This window comes from Wolffia australiana, chromosome 8 (genome assembly GCF_029677425.1).
Source record: "Wolffia australiana isolate 7733 chromosome 8, ASM2967742v1".
NCBI lineage: Eukaryota > Viridiplantae > Streptophyta > Magnoliopsida > Alismatales > Araceae > Wolffia > Wolffia australiana.
The window spans coordinates 6,596,848-6,616,496 of record NC_135842.1 but is presented as its reverse complement, the minus strand read 5'-3'; the positions used below and the strand labels follow the sequence as shown (position 1 = coordinate 6,616,496).

General features: G+C 39.2%; 2 protein-coding genes across 2 annotated transcripts; both read left to right on the top strand.

Moving 5' to 3' along the window:
* The first annotated feature begins 3,202 nt into the window (after positions 1-3,202).
* LOC144707235 (plant intracellular Ras-group-related LRR protein 2-like) lies at positions 3,203-6,007 on the top strand. Its single transcript, XM_078580382.1, has 3 exons — positions 3,203-3,581; positions 4,204-4,370; positions 5,189-6,007. The coding sequence occupies exons 1-3, from the start codon at positions 3,336-3,338 to the stop codon at positions 5,856-5,858; spliced, it is 1,083 nt and encodes a 360-aa protein (XP_078436508.1). The 5' UTR covers positions 3,203-3,335; the 3' UTR covers positions 5,859-6,007.
* Positions 6,008-12,509: 6,502 nt separating this feature from the next.
* LOC144706975 (zinc finger (Ran-binding) family protein) lies at positions 12,510-17,119 on the top strand. Its single transcript, XM_078580080.1, has 5 exons — positions 12,510-13,202; positions 13,321-13,438; positions 14,278-14,627; positions 15,116-15,214; positions 15,293-17,119. The coding sequence occupies exons 1-5, from the start codon at positions 12,613-12,615 to the stop codon at positions 16,977-16,979; spliced, it is 2,844 nt and encodes a 947-aa protein (XP_078436206.1). The 5' UTR covers positions 12,510-12,612; the 3' UTR covers positions 16,980-17,119.
* Positions 17,120-19,649: the final 2,530 nt, after the last annotated feature.

The window sequence follows — 19,649 nt, the reverse complement described above, 5'->3', positions numbered from 1 at the left end:
CGGGTGGAAGAAGGAGGTGGAGGAGAACGATCTCCTGTAAGAGAAAAAAAGGTTTCTTTAAAAACAACCAACAACATAACCAAAGGTCCCGGTATACCCTTATATATATGGGTATCCAGGTGATACACAATAGGCCTTGTATTGGGCCAAATATAGAAAGAAAAGAAAAGGAAACAATAACGGGCACATGGTGTGTCTGCTGACAGATAGCCTGGAGATTTGCTATGATTTTCCAATCCACAACTCTTGAATCAGGTTTTCTGTGACATTTTCATGAAGTTGTGAATATTTTTAGGGGCTTGAATGAGGAAAGTGGATTTGATGGTCGTTTTACTATTGAAAAAATATTAGAGTTTCAAATACTTTGGAAATTTATTCTAAATCAAATTGAGAAACGAATCAAGAGTTAATGAATTTAGTCTCAACTTTTCTGTATTTTTCTAGCAAAGAATGTCATCTAATTTTTATGCATTCATAATCCAATCATGACGAGCTTGTTCTCGATCTTGTGAGGACAACTTAGTAGGATTGAGATCTGAATCTGCTTCAAGGGTTAAAATGGAATCTTTCCCTACAAAATTGAATGTTAGATTGTTATAATTACATTTAGACTAATATAAATAATGTAGCCATGGTATCCCTTTATAATATCAACCTTGCTTGCGCTGAAGGGATCAGATTCTGAACAAAAGTAAGACTCTATATAGACATAATTATGTTTGTAAATCAGCTAGTGGTTTTCCCTTAGGTTCCATTGTTAAAAATGATATTGAATCTTTTGTGGGCCTTAAAGGGATGCCAAGAGTATGCAACACATTTTTATTAACAAAATTGAAGGATACACCACCATTGATCAGAAGAGCACTCTGAATTGGTGATTTTCACCCCCAGAGCTGGAGTGCTCCATATGACGGTGCAGAGCTTGGATAGAATCTAGTCCATAAAGAGGACACTTATCCACAATTGGTTTTTCAAATTTACCTGCATCTTAATCATTTAAACATTAAGCTTAAGAGGAAACACGTCTCATTACAAAAATCTTCTCAATCACAAGGCCGTCTTTCATTCCTTTAAAAATTCTTTGTTTAAGAAAAATAAACTTTCCTTTTGCCTTAGCAAGAGGTCGATTCTTTTTTGACCTGAGATATAGGTGTTTGCTCATACTTTTGGTGACTCAATACATAAGTTGGTGGAGAGTGGTATTCTAATTTCATGAAATAAGATGTTTGCTGTTCATATTTTATCAGTTTTAAAGTTTAGCAATTTTTTGTATATGAAATTCAAAATTCCTTCATCTTTGATATACAAATTTATAATTTCATGTATTCTAAAAGGTATTTACTTGTTAATCTCTGCTTGTATTTCTTGCTTTAGTTAACACAGATACTCATGAACATCAAAAGTCAAATGTAAGTCTTCAAACTGATATCAATACTTTGATACTAGACATGTTTTCTGGATATCCATGAATTTTTCACATAAACATTTTGAAGAATAATTTTAATGCCATTTTAAATGCTATCTGAAAATTAGCCACTAATCAAATCTTATGTTCTTGCTTGTAGACTGTCCATATAGACTGTCCATATAAAGTTAGACAAGAAATACCTTCTAAGGTTCTGAAATCATACTGGCTTTAAAGAAATACGATACAACACTGTATCTATGAATGTCGGCCCAGGTCCACGTCAGGGGCCCATTAGCGGGGACTGCTTCAGATATCCGACAGAGATATAAAGGAGCTTTTGACTCTGGTAAGTGCTACATCACATCCCACTTCAAAGGCCCTCTCTGACCTTCCTCATTGCAGACGATCACTCCTGCTCGAGGGAGGCATCCCAGGCCGAGTCCAGGCGTTCTCCAACCCGTCTGCTCGGAGGTATCGTCAACCCCACCGCTCTTCTTCCCTCCAACCTATCCCTATATCTTCTTCTATCTCTCTCTCAGACAACGTGGATTGCTGGCAATATAACCATTTCAATCAAGGTTTATTTGGAGTTACAAGGGGCGTAACAAATTGGTATCAGAGCTGTCTCCTTCTTGAGAGCCATGGAGGACCATATCCAACAAATCGAGCAACAACTTGCTCACCTTCACCTTCCACTCGAGCAAGGCCCGACTGCACGGCCGGCGATCTTCGTCCCTACCGCATGGCCAGACTCTGCAAATGGACGGACGGCCGTGCAGTTGGGCCTCTCCTCTCTCTCTCTCTATCTCTATATGTATACATATATCTATCTCTCTCTCTGTGTATTGTTAAGGACACAAGGTCCAATATGGCCCGAGAGGATCAACCGCCACATCCGCCACACTCACATCACTCATCACACGCGCGGCGGTAGTCGCCATCTGCCTTCAAGCTACCTCAACCGCCAAGGCAGCTGTCATCATTTCCTGCCATTAAGCACCACTGCCATCTTCCGCCATGATAACCACCATCGTATCACGACGGCGGACTTCATTCAAATTTCTTTTCTCCAATGTATAAAACTCAGACGCTTGCACCACTATAAATAGAGTGTTTGCAACCTGCTTATAGACGTACGAATACACTTATTTTATCTCTTCTCTTCCTTTGATATTTCTCCTTTATTCATCGTTCCTCTACTCTCTTCTTCTTTCTTCAACATGTATACACACAGAGAGAGATAGTTATATGTATATATACACAGAGAGAGAGATATGTATACAGAGGGAGAGAGAGATATATATATACAGAGAGAGAGAGATAGATATATGTATATACAGAGAGAGATAGATAGATATATGTATACATAGGGAGGTATATATATATCTCTCTGTGTATATATACATATATCTATCTCTCTCTCTCTGTGTATATATATCTCCCTCTGTATACATATATCTATCTATCTCACTCTGTATATATACATATATTTATCTCTCTCCCTCTTTGTGTATATATACATATCTCTCTCTCTCTGTATACATAGAGAGAGAGAGATATGTATATATACACAGAGAGAGATAGATAGAGAGAGAGAGAGAGAGAGAGAGAGAGAGAGAGAGAGAGAGAGAGAGAGAGAGAGAGAGAGAGAGAGAGAGAGAGAGAGACCCTTTGATCATGGATGTGGGCCTAATCCACAAAGAGGGATATTGATCCCAAACTATATGAAACCCCAGCACATCAACCAGATCCAACCATCATCCTCTTCCCCAAACTTCTCCCCCGACTCTCCCTCCACTCCAACCATCTCCTTCCCTCTCCTCCCCTCTACATCTCTCTCTCTACCTATATATCTCTCTCTCTACCTATATATATATACATATATATATATCTCTCACTCTCTCCTCCAGACTTGCAGAGAACGGGGATGGCGGACCCAAACCCCAGCGCCTTCCCCATCCTCTCCTACGGCTCTTCCGATCCGACGGCGGAGATTGATCGCGGCGGGGAGCAGACGGACGAGGAGGTCGTCAGGATCTTGCGGGAGGCTGATTCTTCCGGGAGGTCGCCGGAGAGAGCGGATCTCTCTGCCCGCGGGCTTCGCTTGATTCCCGAGGCGCTGGGGAGACTCCGCGGCTTGCTCGTCCTCGATCTGGCCCAGAATCAGTTGGAGGTTTGTTTTTTCTTTTTGAAAATCAGTTGGAGGGTTGTTGATTGTTCTGTTGGTTTCTTCTCTTTGTTTTTTTCGTCGGAAATTTTGGGGAATCGAACCAGTTCTTGATTTTTTTTCGTCTTAATTCTTCGGGTTTTTTTTTCTGTTGATTCTTCTTTCCTACTGTGCTGCCTGATCTTGCAAAAACTCGAATGAATTTGCTGGGGACACTCCGCGGCTTGCTCGTCCTCGATTCGTACCAGAATCAATTTGAGGTTTCACGATTGTTGGTTTCTTCTCTTGATTTTTTCGTCTGAAATTTTGGCGGAATCGAACCAGTTTTTTATTGTTTTTTTTCCGTCTTAATTCTTCGGTTTTTTCTGCTGATTGTTCTTTCCAACTGTGCTGGCTGATCTCGCAAAACTTGAATGCATTGGTTGGAATCGAGGCAATCCATGATGTCCGGTGATTCTTCTCTTGAGTTCTCCGTCAAAATTTTGTCGGAATGGAACCAGTTCTTAATCGTTTTCGTCTTAATTCTTTCCAACTGTGCGGCCAGATCTTGCAAAACTTGAGTGAATTTGTTGGAATCGAGCCAATCCATGATATCTTCAACTGGTTTGTTCTTGCTGCCTCACAACAGACCATTCCGGATGCCGTAGCGGGGCTGGAAAATCTGCAAGAACTACGCCTCTCCTCCAATCTCCTGACATCGCTTCCCGATTCCATTGGACTGCTGGTCAATCTCAAGATCCTGGACGTCTCCGGGAACAAGCTCAGATCTCTCCCTGAAACCATCTCCCGCTGCAGGTTAATCCTTTTGCTTGAGTTTTAGCACTGTTTGTCGACGATGATGAAAAATCGTCATCGTTATCTAAAATCTGTCACCACTAGGATTGAGGAACGGATGACTGGTCATCATCTGTTTCGTCCAAATCCCGTCAAACCGTTTACTTGACAAAGTCGTTTCCATCATTAATCATCCATCAAACCGTTTACTCGACAAAGTCATTCCCATCATTAGTCATCCGCAAAACAGTTTACGTGACTAAGTCATTTCCATCATTAGTCATCCATAGACATGGTTGTTCTGTTCTTTTTGCGCGAATTTGTGCTAATTGTTCGGTCTATTAATTCGCACAAAGCGAAAAAAAGAAAATTCATTTATGTATATTTTGTTAGTCATAAGAACAAAAACAAATTCGAACAGAACATCGCACAGACCCGTGTGCGGTTCTTTTGTTTGCTTTGTGCAAATTTTGTTCTAGTTTTGCGCAAATGTGCAAATTTGTGTGAATGTGCAATTTTTGTTCGTTTTTGAAAAAAAAAAGAACAGAACAAAGAACAAGGCCTTGTGCGGTTCTTTTGTGCAAATTTTTTGTTCGTTTAAAACGAACAGAACAGAACAGAACGACCATGTCTAGTCATCCATCAGACTGTTTACATTGGTATCATCAATGTCACATACCAGGCAAGTTAAAGTTTTGCCTCAACGTCATTGAGGGTGGTGATGTCACCGTAAACATCATTGAGGGCGGTCAATGACGTTGGCGCAGAAGTTGACATGTACAAATGATGAAGTCATTGGTCAACGTCGTCTGGACGGTAAGTTTGAAGTTATGATTCAGATCGCTGGTGGAATTGGACGCGAGTTTCAACGAACTGTCCTACTTGCCTACGAACATCGGCCTGGAGCTGCTCGATCTGCAAAAACTCTGCATCAGCCTCAACAAGATTCGATCCCTCCCGACCTCCGTCTGCGAAATGAGGTCCCTCCGCCATCTAGAAGCCCGCTTCAATCAGCTGCGTGGCCTCCCGCTCGCCATTGGGAAGCTGACAAACCTCGAAATCCTAGACATCAGCGGAAACTTCAGCGATCTAACGGTTCTTCCTTATACCTTGGGCGATCTGATCAACCTCCGTGAGCTCGATCTCAGCAACAACCAGATCCATGCTCTTCCAGACACCATCGGGAGGCTGGAGAAGCTGGAGAAGCTTAATCTTGATGGAAATCCGATGGCGATGCCGCCGCCGGAGATTATTGAAGAGGGAATTGAAGCCGTGAAAGAGCTCATGTCAAGGAGGTGGCTGGAGTTGCTGGAGGAAGAGGAGAGGAAGGCTGTTGCCGCGGCCGTGGAAGCTTCTTCTCCGAGCGCGACGGAAGCACCGCATGGCTGGCTCGGTCGAAGCGCTTCGTGGCTCGGCGGTGTTGTCTCTGGCGTCTCTGGAACTCTGGCTGCTTACCTTCCCCCCGCGAACCGATCTACGAGAGATCCCTGCCTGGACCAGCAGTTATAACAGTTGTCTCTTCTCTTATGTTTATAATCGAGGTTCTGACGCCATGCCATGCGCGTGCATTTGGAACGTGTGGCGAAAGAGCCGGCATGTCAACAGTATTTTGTTCACTATCTTTTCTTCTTTCAAAAATATATATATCTTTTTTATCATTTTATTATCTGAATTCTGATTGGCCTCTCTCTTGCTCAATATCTCTCTCTCTCTCTCTTATTATTATTATCTCTTGCCTTGTCTTCTCTCTCTCACTCTCTACCTCTGTCTCTCTTTCTACCTCTGTCTCTCTCTACCTCTGTGTGTGTCTCCCTCTCTCTATTGATCTCTCTCTTTCTACTTCTGTGTTTGTGTTTCTCTCTCCATCTCCATCTCCATCTCTCTCTCTCTCCCTAATGTAGCCCATTTCTTGAGGCCCATTAATAACAGTTGGTCTAAGATGGAGATCCTTCTAAAAGCTGACAAAATATGTAGAAAAGTACTTAGAGACCCACAAAATACTATTAACATATTTTTCTTTGACATAATCCTACGAGAGATTCTTTTTCTACCAGGATCTGCGAATATCCCTGCTACCAGGATCTAATTTGTCTTTGTCATAATCTTTGTGAGCTCCACAGTATCCTCTAACAGATTGTAGAAGCCCTAGAATATGCAGAATATGTTTTCTCAGTCCTGTCAAGCTATTGATCTTATGTTATATCTTGTTATAGTTGTTTCTCCAAGTGTTTTAAGCTGTCGATGTTTAATCTCTGTCCCTCTCTCTTCCTCTCCCTTCCTCTCTGACTCTCTCTCCCTCTGTGATTATCCCTTTACATTTCTCCCTCTCTCTCCCGCTGTGACTATCCCTTTACATTTCTCCCTCTCTCTTCCTCTGTGACTATCCCTTTACATCTGTGACTCTCTCTCTCTCTCTCTCCTCTCTAGTCATATTCAAGTTCTATAGAAGGTTGTGCCACCATTTCAAGCCTGTGTTTTGGCTTCACGTGGAGAAAGAGCTGATCCATTTAATTTTATTTTATATAGGGTTTTGTTGTCAGGGAGAAATAGGGGGCTCATTACTTGGTTTTGGAGAAGCCATATTTTGCAAGTGCTGTGAATTATGTGAGCTTATATGGAGTCACATCTCATGTATGAATGCGACTGGCAGTTTACAAATGGGAATAAAGAATACTGCATGCAAATCTGTGAATTTTGTGCGTTAAGTGTGGTTAACTTCATGTGAAATAGTCTTTGTTTGCACAAAAATAATAAATCATAATTTACGATGAATTTTATGAATGCTTAGCTTTTGATGCTTCCCATATTTAATTTGTGTATTTTTTCATTGAAATATGTTTTAATTTTCTACATATATATATATATATATATATGCTTACTAAATGATTTACTAAATTTATGGTCAAGACGAAGACAGAGCCCAGGCTTATTCTAGTGCCCCCCACCCCTTCAAACAGCACAAAATGGTTGCCTATTACACCACTAATAAACAGTGCCTGAGATGGGTGTACCTATTATGCATAGGCTGTACGACTTAGCATAGCCTTGGTTTTTTCTTTCTTGAAGACTTTTCGGAACCTTCGGAACCTAGTCCATCTCTAAAAGAAAAGGACTGTTGGAGGCAAGGGGTAGATTATAGCCAAGAGGCTTAATGTCGTATGTAAGGTAACAAAGTAAAGACCGTATTCCAAAGTGCACTAAGAGTTTTGTTCTAACCTACTCTAAAGCTGGGTGTTGCCCTTAGATCTATCCATGTCTAGGTGAGATTGGTAACAATATTGAACTGATGCCTACACTGCCACCCTCGGGGGGATTACCAGACCAACCACTAAGTTTTCTCTTTCATAAATCAGAGAGATTTTGGGATTTTTTTGATATACATATGATTCAGATTCATATCCCCTTCTTAATACTGAATTTTTAGTTGGGACTTCATGTATCAGTTTCATTTCTGATTGAGTAGTTGATGATTATATAGTGAGATTTTGGGATTTGAATTAAAATGAGACTGATAACTCTAGAATCTGATCTTACGTTGAGATCTTGAGGAAGTACAAAATGATACTGAGTTCAATGAAAATGAGTTGAGTATTTTAAGTTTATACAAAAAATTTGTGGAATGAAGAGAATCAAGATATTGATATTAAGAGTTACATTGAGATAGAAAATCATTTTGGAACCATTTGAAATTGAAATAATGTGACCTAGGGAAGAGGTTTCTTTCATGAGGAAAAAGAGAACTAGGAAAATATATTGGGGAAAAAGTAAGTGGTAAAAAAGTATTCTTGGATATAACTCAGGATAGTATAAATTATCGTATTGTCAAAATAATAATTTTGATTGATATAAGGAGAGAACTGATTTGAAATGGGAGGTAACATTAGTTAAAATAGTTGATCATTTGAGTTAGAGTATTTGTATTATACTTGCAGAATTATCAATAACAGAATTAAGTTTTTATTCCTGAGGTGCATCTTCAATGAAGCCTGGATGGATGTTTAAAGAGACAAATGATAAGTTGAATTGATTTGAGGAAGCTCAATGCCTAAGGTGGGAAAGAGGTTTATGACGGTGATCATTTTGGTTTTATCCTTTTATTTTATCATCATATTTAGTCAGTAAAGGCATTTATGGCTAAGACACTCGATAAGGTGGTTGTCTAAATTTTACCCCCTATAATAGGGAAGTTCCCAAGAAAAAATAAAGGAATAGATCAGGCTTTTATCAAAATATTATGTCATTCCTTCTATTTTTCCCCAGTTACATTGTAAAAAACTGAGTTATTATGTAGTTATTTGCTTCTGACCTATTTACGAAATCTTTTTGAGATCTATACGATATTCTTAAGAGTGTCTCGCATGTTGGCCTTTAAAAAAATGAGATGAAATAATAAAGATAAATGAGAAACAAATTAATAATGTAGTAAGTCTAGGATATCTAATATCTAGGCACTAACCATATTTTAAATTAAACAAGAGTCAATCAAGGAAGAGTGAAAGAAAAAACCTGGGCATTAGGTATCTGCAAACAGGTCACATTTAAAGAAATATCCCATTTATGATTAACATATAAACTTCATGCAATATTAGAGATCTGTGTGACCTCCTTGGGATGCAAGCTCAAATGGACATCATTTCTAAGAGGATTTGTGCCTTCAGTCCTGCCATTGATGCATCAAATAGAACATGACAGCTTTAAATAGGCATCTAGATCACCTTATTCTTTTTATGTTCTCAAGACAATCTTTTCAGCTACGCAATCACTAGTGATAAACTCAAAATTAGATAAAAAATTATGTCATTATTGATTTGATTTTAATCAAGAAAATTTACGCCAATACTCATGTAGTAATTCTAGATAGTGGATGGTTACAGCTCAACTCCGTAGGGAATGGATATTCTGGATTTAACTATCTCTAGATAGTGATTTGGGTAGAATGAGAAAGGATACATAAATAGTAAGATGTAATGACACGATGGGAATGGTGATATGAGATGGTAGGTACTCTGTACTTAACTAGGGGGTGATGATACATATGATGAGACGTTGGTGAGATGATGCGACTTAGATGAGTGGAACTGAGAGTTTAAGGGAGGCAAAGATGTTGGAGGAAGATGAGTGAGGAAGGATTTATGCATTAAAAGGAGGAGAGAACACATGATGAGATGATGAATGGCGTAGATGATGAATGGTAGTGGATGTTGATTGATGGTGATACATTAGATGCATATGATCAACCTGAGTGAATGTGTTGAAGATGGATCAATGTAACAAAATAGACTAACTTTATATCCTTAAGTTTTGCCAGGATCAAAGAATTTTCTTGATCCAGATCAGCCTCCCCATTTCTTTGTTGACCTTCTCCAAGTACTCAAGAAACTGAGCACACCCTTCATTGACCTTCAAAACCTCACTCTCTTTCAATCTGCCTCTCTAGGAGGAAGTGATCATAAAGATTTTTTTAGAAAGTTTAAGTGGAAAGAGGAGAGAAATACGAAGCTTCCCTCAAAACTTGAGCTCAATCTGCCTTCTGGATTGTTGGATATCAAATCCTGAATTTGGACGATTCATAGTCATTGATTTAATCCAAAGATTTCTCTCTCCTCATCCTCATCAACGTTGTCACATCATTTTTTAGGGTTTTGTCTTTATCATTGCACTAAATGTGACGATTGGCTTGGATTTTTCTGCATCATCCTCAATTGACGGCTCTAGTCACACCATGTGTCCTTTCAAGAAAAAAACAAAAGGGAATAATGATATATATTATGTGTATAATAATATTCATATAATGAAAGGAATACGCACCTGACATAGCAGTGTGTCAGCACACCACATCAACGCATTTTCAATAGGAACTAATTAAAGGACAAGTGTGTGGCATGTGTCTCATGAGATGTCAATCGCGTTGTTTTTGTTGACCAGTCAAACAATTAAAGAAAGATTTCTGTAAGATTTGCCAATTTCAGTCCACACATGCATCCCACCTTTATATTGGGCCACATCGTTATCTGCAGTTAAATGATAATAACATATTAGAATTGGTTATTAATACTATTATGGCATTGCTAATCGTGGTGACATAATGGTTTAATTTTAATAATTGGCTGACACCAATCATTAACAAGATTTAATGATTGGCTGTGACCGATCATTAACAATAATCATCTATTGGTTGTCTCTTAATGAATCAAACAAGGAAACATTGCACAAAAGAAATAGAAACCAATGTTACATTAATAACTCATAAAAAATTAAATATAAAGCTCAACAATATACATAAGTATATATTATGTCCAATAAAAAAAATCATATGTAATGAATATAATGTCAAAAAATTAAGGAAAAATCATATTCCGACCCAAAAAATATTGTCTTGCAGAAAAGGACATTAGAGAAATCCAAAATAATAAATAGTCATAAAATTCAAGAAATCATTCTATAAATGAATTTAATCAATTTCGAGTTGATAACATGCATATGTAACCCATTTAATGTGAATCAGCATGTAAATATTATCATCTTAACGTATTAATTATGTGTGTTATCGGCCAGCTTTTAACATTTTTTGTCAAATGTGTGAAGGTAGAAATGATTCTTCAAGGATACTTGTGTAGGACTATTGATTATTTCACACAACCATTGTTGCCCAATTCTATTGTCCACATCCCATAAAATAACATATGATATCTCACTTATTGTTCTCAATAGCTGTGTCACACAGAAGAATGATTCTTTTTTGTGTTATCACCTTTTTTTTTGTGTATGAATGAAAACTTGTGTTCAGCATAGAAACACATTAGGTTATCATCTCATTTAAAATGGATCAACCCGTGGGTGGAGACCCACTCATGTAAGTCTACTCACAACAGCACAATACCAGCCATCCCTTATGCTGTGAGAATCAATCCATCTAACACTCCCATAATGCGTTCACATTGACATCCTTTACTATAGCTATGTACTTAGCAGTTCATCATCAATAATAATTCTGAAACAATTACTTCTGCGTGACTTAAGATTCACAAAATCACATGAGACTGTTCGAATTGCATCTGAAAGAAAATAAAGCGACTGCCTTATAAAAAAACTCTCATATTTTGTAAATGAATCATCAAGTGTTGGACGTTTATTTGAGGTACAGTGAAATTAGTATGTTACTGGTAGGTGATTATGTAAAAATCTAAGTATTTTGCTTCCAAGAAAGCTAATATAAAATGACTTAAGAGATTAGTGATGAAATGATTAAGCATAATGTCAAGATAGAGGTTTCAGCAGAAAAATGTTATATATAATACAAAATATGTGTGCATTGGCAAAGACCGATTATTAGGATAGAGTTGCATAAACATTAATGTACTTACCAAAGAAATAATGTGCCAATAATAAGGTGAATTCTTCTACAAGCTAAATGAGGGAACACATTTATCATTAATGTTACGTAATGAATTTCAACCATAAATAGAGTTCAAGATATTAATATCATCCTAAAATATGGGGAGAAGACGGATCAGAACAATCAAGTTCTTTCTAGCACTTAATTAAAAATCAAGTGGAATCTGGCCATCTCAAACTCCACTAGAATTGCAAAGCCTTAAATTCAAAACCAGACAAACTCTTTGTTTTCAAAACCAGACATACAGCTACACAAATCACATATGCAAATTTACTAGTGCACATGATAATACATGAGTTCAACATTTCATTGAATTATTTGTAGACTTATTAAGGCTAGATGAAACTTCTTATCTCGCTCTTTCACCCAATATTTTTTACTAGGTTTGCAAGAAAAATGAACAAGTGTTACTGGATTTACAAAAAATTGACAAAGAAGAGAATTATGAGCCAGACAAACTTTTTGTTTTCCAAAAAAATCAGTCTTCCAGCGTACAGCTATACAAATTACATAAATGGATTCACTAGTATACATGATAGTACATGAGTTCAACATTTCAATAAATTATTTGTAGACTCATTAAGGCTAGAAGAAGCTTCTGATCTTGCTCTTTAACGCAATATTTTGAACTGGGTTTGCACGAAAAATAAAAAAGGTGTTACTGGGTTTACGAAAAATTGTCAGAGAGGAGAATGCATTGAAAAAAAAAATACAGACATACAGTGAAGTTTTGCATAAGAAATTTGTTGAAGTATAAGGTTCTACCCTGGCCACTCTCACAAAAACCCAAGTCCAGGGTTTATGCGGTAGAACTCAGCGATGGGCAGTCGAAAGTAGCCATCTTGGTTCTCCATCTCCCTCTCTACCATGTCTCTCGCTTCCCTTCTCGTTGCCCGCCTTCGATTTCGAAGTTCATGGCCTTCAAACTACAGGATCAGGAACAATCCAATACCCATTTGCCAAAATCCCTTCTCCACCTCGGCTCAGCCTTCCCCACCTCTTTCTGAGCCCAAATCCGGCCTCTCAGCTCGCATGTCGTTCGTATTTGATCAGATTGACGCCATGGAACGTACCCGCGGGGCCAAAGACGAAGCTTTGGATAGAATACGCGCCTGGCGTGAATCCAAGAAGCAGCAAGAACAAGAAAAAGATGGGTTAATTGGCGAAGAGAACACTCTTGGAGCTGAGGAAGCAGATGAGAAGGTGGAAGTGGGGAATCTGTTCAAGAAGGAGATTGAGCTGGTTCATCCTTGGCCCGAGTGGATTGGGTTTATGGAGAGGCTTGTCAATCAGAACTACTTCGATCATCGTCGGCTTAGTGAAGATCAAATGGTGAAGAATCTGCCGATTGAGCTTCCTGAGGTGGCGGATGACGTTGATTTTGATTTTACCAGGGATTGGCCGACAGTTCGTATGGCGGGGCTCAATTTTGGGAAGGACCGATTTGATATATTGAGGTAGCTGATCAAACGAAAGAGAAAATCTTTTCTTGATCATATCTGAGTAAATTTTTTTTTGTAAATTTTGATTTTTTATCCGGTGATGAAGCTGATAATGCGCTTGGTTTGAATTCAGATCGCTGTCGAAGAAAGATCTGCAGATTCTTGTTGGGTTCGGATGCCCTAGCACGGATAGAAAGGTGGTGTTATCTGCTAAGCTCCTGAGGAAGCATGCTCACCTTGACGAGGGAGATGTACGGACTACAGCTTAATCTTTGAATTATTGGAGCGAGAAAGTAGGCTAGCCTTTTTTGTAGAATTTTAACTGTGCAAATCTTACTCACCAGATTTACATTTCATGCAATTTTCGTGTAAAAATGTGTTGGTAATGCGATGGTTTTCATGAAAGGGTATGAATCATGGGCAGTAAAAGTAAATTAACGCGTGCGTTAAACTTCATGCTTCTCTAGAACTATTATACACTAAGTTTTTTTTCTTGAGGATTGGAATAAAATCTGGAGATATATCTCTCCGTTTTAAGGGGATACTCTTGCTTCACAATGTTGGATGATATCTAGACTTTCTTGATGTTAGTTTTTTTGCATTTCATCATTATCTCGTTTCATTAAATTTCATCATATTCTTTCAAAAAAATTAAATTTCATTATAATTCCTCCGAGCGCAGAACCTTTCTTTATCCGCTGGCCAACATTGTTTTAAGAACGTAAAAGAACACTTCGAAACTGCGTGCTTCCCTAAGAGTTTGTCAACCAGTAAAAGGAAATTTCTGGATTTCTCATGGGCTCCTGAACATTAAAATTTTCCTGCTCCTACCAATAAAAGATCAACGCCTTGGGCGTTTAATTAGCATGTGAAAACTAGATCCTATCTGGCGGGGATGCATCATCCGAAGAAAATAAAGTTTTCCCATAAACTAGCACATACTTGAACGGTTGAAGCTCGGCTCAGGGACCCCCTCGCCCCATTCCTTCACTTCCTTCTAAACCAATTTGAAACAAGTGAAGAGCATTTTTATTTCTATATGGAGAGAAATATTTTTCATTCCATTTAATCATTGCTTTTGCTGTTCTAGGTCTGTAGTTCTTGCAAACTAAGGAGCTCCTGTAACAACGGCTTTCTTCTCACGCGTAAAGAGGAAGAGGCCCGAACAATTGACGTAATACGCATCTTACTGACATTTGGGTTTGACTCAATAAATTCTTCGGTCGAGAACAAGGTTCTCATGGAGAATAAGAGCATAAAAAAAACCGTACGCAAGCTGCTAAATGATGTCACCAGACTCAGTGGAGTTCCCATTGACCCCAATCTTCCACCACCAGTGATCAAGAGGCCGCCTCCAAAGGTCAAGCAGCCACCACCCCCAAAAAGACGTGTTGGCCGAGACGACATTGAAATGAAGAAGGGAGATTGGCTGTGTCCCAAGTACGTTTTATTTGCTTAGCCATCAAACAATAATGTTTCTTGTCCCAAGATCAAGTAATCATCGTCACCGTCACTAGCTTGTCTGACAAATGTTGATGGTTATTTCATCATTGTCATCCTAATCAATTACAAGTGATGATGACAATAAGGATCTTGTCATCATCATCTCATCCTGGCTCAGAAGAATGATGAGGATGATGACAATTAATTGGCGTCATCTCATCATGTTGAACAAAGACGAGAAGGATATTCATCCCACCGGTTTCATCATTGTCCGAAGATAACAGTGACAATGACGATTTCATCATTGTCATCTTAGTTGCAGATGAGGGACAGTGGCGATGATGAGTTTATCATCATTACCATCATCCTGGCATGATCAAATGACAAGGACATATGCCTCATCATTATCCTCTCGTTACTGTCATCCATGATAGCAAACTCTAGCCATCATCTCACAAAAACCATGTATTTTATTGTATCCTAAGGTGCGACTTCATGAACTTTGCCAAGAATGTCGTTTGCCTGCAATGCGATGCCAAACGCCCAAAAAGACAGCTTCTCCCAGGCGAATGGGAATGTCCCCAGTGAGTAATCCATTCCAATAACACATTTCTAATGGGAAAATTTCAATTCTAATAGTACATGTGTCTATTTTTTTTCAGGTGTAATTTCTTAAACTACAGGCGGAACATGGCTTGTTTTCGCTGCGAACATCAACGTCCCCCAGAGGAGATGCCCCGGCCTGAGGCCCATTTCCAGCAGCCCAGGGCAAAGCCTAACTCTCTGGACAAACTGGTGGGGCTATCCCCTCAGGCTTGGAACTTTGACTTTGATGATGACGAGTCAGATGGGGCGGACGTGGCAGCCTTTGAATTTGCAGATCCTCCAGGGACTGGTAGGAACCCTACAGATACTAGAAGAGTTGAATATGATCCCCCCCAGGGTCGAATCAGTGGAGGTAGGCCTTCATCTGATCCCCCAAGGTCTGGCTTTGATGATTTTGATGACGAAGATGATGACGTGGATAATTATGAGATTGATGATACACCCAAGTTTCAGCGTGCGAGGGGATCGAGTGATCATGATAGTTTTGGTGGTAGTGACTATGACAATGATGATACTGACATGGAAGATGACCAACTTTTAAACAAGCCACAGAGAGGAAGATCTGCATCTGTTCATGGCAAAGTCACACAGCGAGGGTCTGGATTTTCTTCTGACCATGCAAGGGATGGTTCTAGGATGAGCGAAGTCCTTGGAAGAGAACGTAGCGGACCCAGAAGATATAGTCAGCTGGATGACGATGATGACGATGACGACGACGATGATGACGACGATGATGTTGATTTGGCCCGTCAGAGTGATGATCTCAAGGACAGAGGGGGTAGATTCAATCAGAGGAGTACAAACAACCGGAGAGTAGAACCCAGCACACCCAGCAGATTAAGTCAGCTTCACGATGATGATGATGATGATGACGGCGACGACGACGATGATGCTGGTTTGGCTGGTCATACTGATGAGCGCAGAGACAGAGGCAGGTTCGATCAGAGAAGGATGAACGAAGCCAGCGAAATAGAACACAGAAAACCCAGAGGATTTGGTCAGGATGACGAAGATGACATCGACGATGATGACAGCGATGATGATTGGGATGATCATAGTAATGACAATAGGAACAGAGGGGGAAAATTAGATCAGAGGAGGATGAATGGTTCCGGGGAAAAAGAACGCAGCAGACCCAGTAGATACGATGACAATGATTGGAATCCTCGTAATGATGAACGCAGGGACAGAGGGGGGAGGTTTGATAAGAGGGCTCATAATGGACCCGGCAATGATCGGATGGAGTACAGGAGAGGCACTACAGGGAATCAAGCGAGAGGAGGATTTAATGGCCGTGGGCGATTTTCGCAACATCTAGATGATGATGATGATCGCAGGGACAGAGGGGGCAGATTTGATCGGATGACACGTAATGGACCAGGAGATGATCGGATGGAGTACAGGAGAGGCACAAGAGGGAATGATGCAAGAGGAGGATTTAGAGGCCGTGGGCAATTCAGCCATCTAGATGACGATGATGATGATGATATGGGTCGTCGTAGCGATGATCGCAGGGGCAGAGGGGGTAAAGGGGGCAGATTTGATTGGACAGCACGTAATAGACAAGGCAATGATCAGATGGACTATGATAATGGTAGAGGCGCAAGAGGGAATCATGCAATGGGAAGATCAAGAGGAGGATTTAATGGCCGTGGGCGAGGGGGAAGATTGGGTCGTGGTGAATTTGGTCAAGGACGGCATTCGAACCAGCGGGCTGATGGCCGAAGAGACTTTCAACGTTAATAATCTTCCCTTGTATGAGTGCTTTTAAAATGAGCGTTTTGAACGAGCCAACTCGTTCATTCAGTGGCTGATGTCTTCGTCTGGCAAGACGATTTCTGATATTTTAAGTTTTATACAAATTTCAGGCTCATTTCTTCATTTATTGGGGATCAATGCCACTCATAAATAGTGAGAAACTGAGACACTGAAATGGAGTTTTTACATGCAGATAGATAGAGAGATAGTTGCAATGGATTAAGGGAGAAAGGTGAGACAGATTCAATGTGATATAAATAGTGAGATAGATAAAGATATTGGATGATAAACACAAATTTTAAGTAGACATGTGCATACAGTTATAGAGAGATAGATACATAGAGAGATTAGAGCCATGTCTTTCAAGTTACCTTATGAGCATGCAAATTTGCATGACACCACTAGGATTCAACTTATACATGCATGTGATATTTCCACCCACAAATCTGTATATGACCAAGTCCACGGAGCAAGATCCAGATCAAAGACTGTTCGTGGGGATCACGCTTGAGGTGCAGATGGAAGCTGCATTTTCCACATCAGATAGTTTCTCCCAGGTAAGTTTTTGTGTTCGATTCATACTCAAGGCAGTAATTTTGAAATAATTGCAGGGTTTAGCATTTGAGTTCTGCCATTGGATCTCGCTTGTGAAGATTTTTGAGAGGTGGAAGACTATTTTTTTGAGTTTTTTACACTGCTAGGTAGCTGTACACAAGCTCATTGGTATTTATATTGTGTAATTAGTGCCGTTGAGCTGAGAACAAGATTATAGGTTTGATTGTTGAGATATTTGACTGTTGTGGATAGCTGTTGAATAGGCGGATAGCCAAACGTTCTCCTAGTGGTCTTTGGAGCTAGAGCCAATGCTATATAGATAGATAGATTGATAGATAGATAGATAGAGAGAGAGAAAGAGAGAGAGAGAGATCCCGAGAGTAAGAAGGAAATATCACATGCATTTTAGTTCTAGTTCCGAAAGTCTGTTTCATCTTTTATTTATTTCACTCTATGAATCCCAACTCAAACCATCAATTTTGGCTGAATCCATTAGGTTGGACTCAGTTTTAAATTTTTTCATGGACATTTAATAAGAAATGTATGCAGTCGAATAAGAATGATGAGAAGTTTAAGGTTTTGATGGAGGTTGAACACATGAAAAATAAGTACAATAAGGTTCAAGGATGAAGGAAATAATTTTTTTGGCATAAGTCTTGTTTTAATGAAATACTGTTTGATTTGATGTTCATCTAAGAATTTGTTTTGTTGTCTGATAAATATTGGCATTGTTTGACTAATTATGAACTGATATATAATATGTTGTAACATAATGAGGGAGGTAGATGTGAGAATATCATGAGTTCACATTTTAGTGATAAACTCAAGACATGATAGTGATGACGGTAAAAGACATAGTGATAAAGATAGTGGAATTATGAGTAGAGTGATGGATAAAATGGAGGAAGACAGCGATTTAAGGTTTCTTAGATAAATAGAGGGGACACGTGACAAGATCGTGACGTTGTAGATGATACATGAGGGGGATGGTAGATGATGATAGATAGGAATGAGGATGAATGATGATGAGTATGATATATCTTAATGAAGGTGTTGAAGATGGATCAATGTAAGGCAGGAGACTAACTTTAGATCCCCATGTTCCGCCAGGTTCAAGACATCTTCCTGATCCATATCAGCATCCATGCTCTTTGTTGACCTTCTCCAAGCACTCAAGATACCAAGACACTCATGATGGACATTCAAAACTTCACTTGCTTTCAATCTGCCTCTCTAGGAGGAATTGAGATTAAAGATTTTTTTACTAAGGATTTGGAGCTCAATTTATAGATCCAACCAATGTATAGAGAACATGAAGACAAAGCTACCCTTAAAAGTTTCTGCTCAATCAGAATTCTGGATCATCTCATATGAAGCTTGGAAGTTGCACGATTCTCAGTCGTCAATTAAAGATGAATATTTCACTCTCCTCATTGGTGTGGCGGCCCCCGTGCAATGTCTAGGGTTTTTGCCTATAAATAGTAGAATTTAAGTGATTATTGGCCTAGATTTATCCTCTTGATTCTTGATTAATGGCTCCCTGATAACATGGTAAATGCATGTATATTTACATACATTTTAGATGTTCTGGTATTATTAATTTATAATTTATCATCTTATCACATGAATTATAAATATTTATGCACTAGCGATAAATTCTATTTTTTGCACATTATGGTTATTAACTAAACTCCTTGACTTCTTTAAGGCCAATCAATTTTAGTGCTGATGAGTATTCTACAGTTTCACATGTGCAGAAATTTACAGAAATGAGAAGATGGTAATTCTTAAAGAGTTGGAGAATTTTTGAGAGATAAGTGATTCTCGAAAAGGGCTTGAAAGGAGCAAAAGGTGTTGTGGGCCTAAAAAGAGAGGTTTGAGGGAGATGGGCCACAACCTGGCACGCCCATTGGGATATCAAAAGCCTTACAAATAAAGAAGCTAAAGATTACAAGGGGAAGCTCTCAACCAATGGAGAAAAAGAGGCAAAATGGCGAGAAAATAAAACAGAAAATGCCAAAAGGGGTATTTTAGTAATTATTCCAATGTATAAATACACTTTTTCTCCGTCATTTTTGCTCTTTATGGACGTGCTCTAGA

Bases quoted from the DNA above. Each gene is read 5' to 3' on its own strand.
- LOC144707235 (XM_078580382.1), top strand. From the start codon at position 3,336: ATGGCGGACCCAAACCCCAGCGCCTTCCCCATCCTCTCCTACGGCTCT. The intron at 3,582-4,203 runs GTTTGTTTTTTC...GCCTCACAACAG, and splicing joins TGGCCCAGAATCAGTTGGAG to ACCATTCCGGATGCCGTAGC. The intron at 4,371-5,188 runs GTTAATCCTTTT...GTTATGATTCAG, and splicing joins GAAACCATCTCCCGCTGCAG to ATCGCTGGTGGAATTGGACG.
- LOC144706975 (XM_078580080.1), top strand. From the start codon at position 12,613: ATGTCTCTCGCTTCCCTTCTCGTTGCCCGCCTTCGATTTCGAAGTTCA. The intron at 13,203-13,320 runs GTAGCTGATCAA...GTTTGAATTCAG, and splicing joins GACCGATTTGATATATTGAG to ATCGCTGTCGAAGAAAGATC. The intron at 14,628-15,115 runs GTACGTTTTATT...TTGTATCCTAAG, and splicing joins GGAGATTGGCTGTGTCCCAA to GTGCGACTTCATGAACTTTG.